The following is a 6434-nucleotide window of genomic DNA, read 5'->3' on the forward strand; positions in this document are numbered from 1 at the left end:
AATTCTATAATACATCATCTATCTACTACATGTGTGTCCATCACCCAAAAGTCTCATCTCCTGTCATATTTTTAAAAAGATCTTTATAGCTGACAGGATTACATATGTCCTTCCCCCACATTGACCCTTTCTATTGTAGTCAGTTCCTGCCATGTTACCATATATTTGATCCCCTTTACCCTCTTCAACCTCCCTCCACATCCCATACCCTATACCTATATTGTAAAATATGTTTTATTGATATTTAGAGAAAGAAGAGGAGAGAGAGAGAGAGAGAAACATCCATCAGTTGCCTCCTGACTGAACCAGCAACCTGGGCATGTGCCTGACCAGCAATCGAAGCAGTGACCTTGCAGTGCATGGGATGATGTTCAATTAACTGAGCAACACTGGCCAGGACCCATATATTTTATTGGTTTTCTTTACAGAGAGGAAGGAAGAGAGATAGTTAGAAAGATCGACGAGAGACACATCGATCAGCTGCCTCCTGCACAACCCCCACTGGGGATGTGCCTGCTCCAAGGTACGTGTCTTTGACCGGAATCGAACCTGGGACCTTCCAGTCTGCAGTCTAATGCTTTATCCACTGAGCCAAGCTGACTTTGGCTACACTATTTTTTTAATGCTTATTTGTTAGGTGTGTTTAGTGTCTCCCAAAGCAAGAATTTATTCATTGAGGTAGCCCAAGGATCTAGTCCAGCGTCTGGTACAGAGCTCAATAAGTATTTGTTGAATGAATGTATGAAAATTGTGGACAATACCTGCTCTATAAAACTATTACAGGGATTAAATAATGGGCAAAGATCCTGACACCTAACAATGGAAACCCAACACATGTTACATCCCTATCTCCCTTCAACAAATATCTTCCCCTGTTGCCTCCTCTTATAGAACTGATGCTTCCCTCCTTTCTGGAAAATGTCACCACTCTTGTCTCTCCTTTCATTTTCTAATAAAAGCAGGTCTTATTATTCACCAAGTTTATCCAGTAAGTGCTGGGCAGTTTGTTAGTCAATCATATTTATTTATTTATTTATTTATTTATTTATTTATTTATTTATTCATTCATTCATTCATTCATCCATCCATTTATTTATTTATTTTTGCATTTAAAAAAATTAATAAATCTTTATTGTTCAGATTATTACAATTGTTTCTTCTTCTCCCCCTAGAATATTGTTTGTTATTATTATTTTTTATCCCTTCTATGTCTTCTTCCACCTCCACCCTTCCCACCCTCCCATTTTAATCCAGGAAGATCTAACAAAAGGCCACACAAGTCTTCTGAGAAGAAAAGGAACCCTGGGACACCAGCTTTACCCAGTGCCACAAGTATTTATCTGATTAGCAAATTGTCACCCAGAGTACGGTAGTAGAGGGCCCCGAGGACATGAACCGGTAAATGTTTTTGTTGTGGAAGTTGGAGGTTTATTATACAGATTTTTAAAGTAAACTTTATTAAGGTATAATTTACATGCATTAAAATATATAACGTTTTAAATACAACTTGATGAGTTTTGACAAATGTACTATAGTCAATTTGATTTGGGGCAAAGGGATTAAGGTCACCTGGGATTATGCAGGTTGAGATTTAGCAGAGGGATCCTGGTTAGAAAAGCGAACAACATCAGAAAACATACCCAGACTAGAGGCCTGGTCCATGAAATCGGTGTACCAGGGGAGGGGGTGTTTCTCTGGGTGCACCCTCTTGCAGTCTGGGATCCCTGCTTGCTACTTACTCCTTGGGGCTGTGAGCCAGGCTTCTGGCTGAGCCACGCTTCCCCTGTGGGAGAACACTGACCACCAGGGGGCAGCTCCTGCCTTGAGCGAGCTGCCCCCTAGTGGTCAGTGCAGGTCATAACGACAGCTCCTTCCACCCTTGGGTCTATTTGCTTATTAGAGTTTTATTACATAGGATTATATGGGTAGGGAGGAGTGGAAACACCAAGGGCTGGCCTGAGATTGGGCTCGGGGTCTCACTGCACCAGGATCTGGACCTACGGACTATCTGGCAACTTCGTGGCGCCTCTTGGTCCCCCGGAGGGAGCGGGCCAACTCCCTTTCACAGCAGTTTCACATGTTTAACCCATGGGGGTGTTCCAACCCTCAGCAACCAAGCTTCACCGCTGCCGCGACACTCAGGGGGCCCGACTTTCTCTCTCTCCTTAGTTAGAAACTGGTTTCGGATCTGCATCAGCACCGCGGGGCCGGAAAAAAAGCAAAAGTGCTGCAGCAGGTGTGGAAGCAGCAATCCCCTAGTGGGTCTGCCATCCTCCAGACGCTGGGGGTTCTTGGCAACCAGGCTCTCTGCCCGCCCCTCTGGGCCCGAAAGCCTCCAGGCTGCAGGTCAGCTTCGCTTAGAGACGGAAACAAAGCCGTCTTGGGGTCTGCTGGGGAAATCGAGGCGGGACTGGCGATTCTGGGTGAGGAGTCTGAGGCTGGCTGCAGCCCTCCTCCCGGGCACCGAGGGAGCCCCCGCCAAAAGCCCAGACTGAGGGGCGCGACAAACCCAAAAGAAACGGCTGGGGTCCCCGCGGCTCCGGGCGGGAGGCTGGAGAGAGCGAGGCGCCGCCCCGCAGCCGCGAACTCGGGGAGTGGCGCCGGTGGGTGGGGTCCTGGCGGGGGCGGGACCGACCTGGGCTACCGGCTGTGCCAGTCTCGCCCGCAGAGCAGAGCGAAAGTAGTTGGTGGTGGCCCTCGCGTGTGGCTCCAGCTCTGCTTGCCCGGACCTCACGGCCATGGCGGGACCCCAGGAGTTTCTGAGCGGGAAGCTCCGGCTCTGCTTCGCCCCCGCGGCCCGGACCAGCCTCCTGCTGCTCAGGCTCAACGACGCGGCGCTGCGGGCGCTGCACGAGTGCCAGCGGCAACAGGTGCGGCGCGGAGCCCCTCTGCCCCGGACCCCAGCCCTCCGCTCCGGCCTCGGCCGAGGGACTGGGGACGGGGAGCCGCGTCCACCCGCCGGCCTCCCGACCTCCCACCTTCTCCGAGTGAAGCCCGCGAGCGAGCGCGGCCCCTCCCGGTGGCCCCGGAGGGAGGCCTGGGTCGCGGCTGCACCTGCGCTCAGCCTGCCTCTGTGCTCTCCCTGCAGGTCCGGCCGGTGATCGCTTTCCAAGGCAGCCGCGGGGTAAGAGCGGACCGGGGTGCGCGCGGGGAGAACAGACGCGGGCTCAGGGCGGGAAGCTGAGAGCCGTCACGGTCTGAAGAAGTTCCTGAGAACTGAACCCGAATGGGGTGAGGGGGCTGCTGGGCTTGTGGTCCCAGGAGGCTGCGGTTGAAGAGTCTGGGCCGTCTCAGCCTCCTGGGAACTCGGGCCTAGCTGCACCTGGTGTGCTAACGAGTCCCCGGGGACCCACCTTCAGTCTTAGGCTGGCTCAGGGAGGAATGGCGTTGGCAGGAGGAGGAAGGGTTGGCTCCATGGGGCTTACCGGTCTCCTGTCACCCCCAGTATCTGAGGCTGCCAGGCCCTGGCTGCTCCCGCCTCTTCTCCTTCGTAGTGTCCCAGTGTGGCCAGGAGGGCTCTGGAAGTGGCTTGGACCTTGTGTGCCAACCCTTAAGCAGGTAAGAAAGGGTTTGTGGGAAATCTAGGAAGGGGATGTCCAGAGCTGCTTTAAAAGTTCTCCACCCTCCTGTTATTTTTGCCACCACCTCTTTCCAGACCTGGGCCTCACCGCCTCCACTGCCTGGGGCCACTCAGGGAGCGCCTCAGTATTTGGGCAGCCATGGATTCTATCCCAGTCCCATCTTCAGGTCAGGGACACAACCTGACTGATGATTCCAGAGAGCCTGAGAATTGGCAGAACATGGGAGATTATTCCAGAGATGGAGTTTCCCAGCCACAGATGGCACTAGAGGTGAGGCCAGAAGAAACCGCTGGGAGTTGGGATAAGGTGGGGCAAAGCCTGAAGCCCAGGGAGCCAAGTGCCACTGCCATTTTCCCTGCCAGGTGCCAGACCCACCAGCAAGCAGCCAAAGACAGTCACTCCCAGGATCCTCGAGGGAACACTTGGCACAGTGGGAAGGAAGGTACTTGGGCAGAGTGGGACTAAGCGGGGAAACGCTTCCTCAAGTCTCCACCCTAAGTGGTACAATAAGAAATCTATCAATAGCTCTACCTCCTACTCTGGTCTTCATCTCTTCCATTCCCTTTTCAAACATCCTAGGAACCAGCCCTGTCTTCCAAACACAGAGCCTGACCAGGCACTGCCTTCTGCTAGCCAGAAACATCTGAACAAGGTAAATTGTAACAGTTTTTCAGAGATTTGTTCAATCTGGCTAAAATTTTAAAATTGGGAGCCTTCATTTTGATGGGAGCAGAGATTATTACATGGAAATAATTTTCAACAAGAGAGTAGGGGGCACAGAGTAGGAGGCTTCTTGACATGCTGTTAGTGTGACAAAAGTATTTTCCCCAACAGAAGCGTCCGGCACCTGCAGCCACTATAAAAGTGAAAGAAAAGAGGCTCAGAACGCTAAACCTACAAGAGGGAGAAGATTGGGAGCAAGAAAATAAACATGAAGACCTGGGCCCCAGACTGGGGCACAGTCCCTCAGTTCAAGCAGGTGAGTTAATGAGTTATGAGAAGAGGATGAAAGTGCCACAGTGGGGGGGAAAGATTGATAATCACCTTCAGGTCTTCTTCCTTCCTTCATAGGCTCTGAATCCCCGAGCCCTGAAGAGGTACCAGATTACCTCCTGTGAGTCCCCTGCCATTTCTAAGTTTATCAAACCTTGTGCATACGAGATATTAAGATGAACCTCCTGGGAGCTCGGGGCTTTGGCAGGTAATAAAATTGAAGGTGGTAACTAATCTGCTCCTGGCAGGCAATATGGGGCCATCCAGACTGCAGAGCAGCAACATGCTTATGAGCAGGACTTTGAGAGAGATTATGCTGAATACCGCATCCTGCATGCTCGATTTGGGGCTGCAAGCCAAAGGTTCCTAGAGCTGGGAGCAGAGATCAAGAAAGTTCAGCAAGGAACTCCAGAACACAAGGTAAGGACTGGCCTTGGGATGGCTTCCCAGCTCTACTGGCCATAAACCCTTTTTTTTCAGTGACCAAAGTGATAAGCCTGTTATTTTTTGTTTTGTTTTGTGTTTTTTTTTTTTTTTTTTAAATATTTTATTGATTTTTTACAGAGAGGAAGGGAGAGAGATAGAGAGCTAAAAACATCGATGAGAAAAACATCGACCAGCTGCCTCCTGCACACCCCCCACCAGGGATGTGCCCGCAACCAATGTACATGCCCCTGACCGGAATCGAACCCGGACCCTTCAGTCTGCAGACCGACGCTCTACCACTGAGCTAAACCGGTTTCGGTGTGATAAGCCCGTTTTAAGAGAAAAATTATTCTGTATCATTTGGTAGCATGCGAGTAAGTTACTTCCTTCCCTTAAGAGAACTTGTTTTTTCCTCAAGATTAAACTTGATGCTAGCATTTTCTTTGTTTCAGGTGCTGGAAGAAAAGATAGTCCAGGAATATAAAAAGTTCCGAAAGGTAAGACTAGGTCTGGGAATGCTAGCAATAAGGAAAAATGAATTTTTTTTTTTTTTTGACATGGATGCTTTTTCTCTGCAGCGGTACCCAGATTACAGGGAAGAGAAGTGTCGCTGTGAGTACCTGCATCAGAAATTGTCCCACATCAAAGGACTCATCCTGGAGTTTGAGGAAAAGAACAGGGGCAGCTGAACTGGTCAGGAGCTATCGACCCTCTCTGTCCAGTGTGATGCAAAGGACAAAACAGCTGTAAATGAAGTAGAGAGCAACTGTTTGCTCTTGCTATCGCTGAATCCATGATGGCAAGTAGGAGAGCTGCTCTAGGTTAAGGTTTGATTTTCATTGTTGCCATATATTAATTTTTAGGGTGTGGGCACAGTGCCAACACTCTATAGCTGTGCCCAGGAGACTAAGAAAAGCAGCAGAGGCTTGGCTTCTCCTCCTTTAGTTCAGCAAATCATTTGCAGATCTTAGGAAAGAAATGACACCCTTTTCGGGACAAGATACCTCAAGGACATTAGAATGGTAGCGTCCCTAATAAAACAGTAACTTTTAGGAAGCTGTGACACACCTGGACGTAATGCGGAATGGCTTGGGGTCTTATCAATGTACTGAAAGTGAATTCTTTTACAAACACAGCTAAACAACCAAAACGGTCTCTGTGTCCTTTGTGCAAGTTTACATGCTTTCCTTAACTCTTCCAAAGCAGTGGTTCTTACCCCTGGCTCTATGTCTGAACCACTTCCGGGCTCTCAAAAACAATTAGATCTCCAGATCCCAACCCAGTCTTGTGAATTAGAATTTCCAAGATTATGGATAGGCTTCTTTACTTCTTCAAACACTATGGATGATCCTGATAAATATCCTCCTATATAATAAAGAGCTAATATGCTAATTAACCAAACAGCCCGAGGACTGTTCGAAGCAGGGGCTGTGA

The 6434-nt window shown here is 49.6% G+C and overlaps 1 protein-coding gene across 5 annotated transcripts; it reads left to right on the top strand.

Moving 5' to 3' along the window:
• The first annotated feature begins 1902 nt into the window (after nucleotides 1–1902).
• ELL3 (elongation factor for RNA polymerase II 3) lies at nucleotides 1903–6141 on the top strand. Of its 5 annotated transcripts, none has more exons than XR_006741967.1 (11): nucleotides 1903–2870; nucleotides 3089–3124; nucleotides 3446–3558; nucleotides 3656–3852; nucleotides 3942–4023; nucleotides 4161–4233; nucleotides 4416–4560; nucleotides 4653–4695; nucleotides 4823–5071; nucleotides 5326–5497; nucleotides 5579–5683. XR_006741967.1 is itself a non-coding variant. In XM_036443928.2 (11 exons), the coding sequence occupies exons 1-11, from the start codon at nucleotides 2739–2741 to the stop codon at nucleotides 5687–5689; spliced, it is 1149 nt and encodes a 382-aa protein (XP_036299821.1). In that variant the 5' UTR covers nucleotides 2415–2738; the 3' UTR covers nucleotides 5690–6141. The 5 variants fall into 5 exon arrangements, 4 of the variants coding, with proteins under 4 accessions (XP_045439183.1, XP_045439182.1, XP_045439179.1 ...); XM_036443928.2 differs by having other exon boundaries at nucleotides 2415–2870; nucleotides 4823–4994; nucleotides 5453–5497; nucleotides 5579–6141; XM_045583227.1 differs by having other exon boundaries at nucleotides 5326–5599.
• Nucleotides 6142–6434: the final 293 nt, after the last annotated feature.

Source organism: Pipistrellus kuhlii, unplaced genomic scaffold (assembly GCF_014108245.1).
Source record: "Pipistrellus kuhlii isolate mPipKuh1 unplaced genomic scaffold, mPipKuh1.p scaffold_m20_p_1, whole genome shotgun sequence".
NCBI classification, from domain to species: Eukaryota; Metazoa; Chordata; class Mammalia; order Chiroptera; family Vespertilionidae; genus Pipistrellus; species Pipistrellus kuhlii.

What these genes read in the sequence shown, in the direction of transcription:
- ELL3 (XM_045583223.1), top strand. Translation starts at nt 2,739, where the DNA reads ATGGCGGGACCCCAGGAGTTTCTGAGCGGGAAGCTCCGGCTCTGCTTC. An exon ending in GCCACAGATGGCACTAGAGG is followed by an intron (nt 3,853 to 3,941) that starts TGAGGCCAGAAG and finishes ATTTTCCCTGCC; the next exon opens with AGGTGCCAGACCCACCAGCA. An exon ending in GCCAGAAACATCTGAACAAG is followed by an intron (nt 4,234 to 4,415) that starts GTAAATTGTAAC and finishes TTTCCCCAACAG; the next exon opens with AAGCGTCCGGCACCTGCAGC.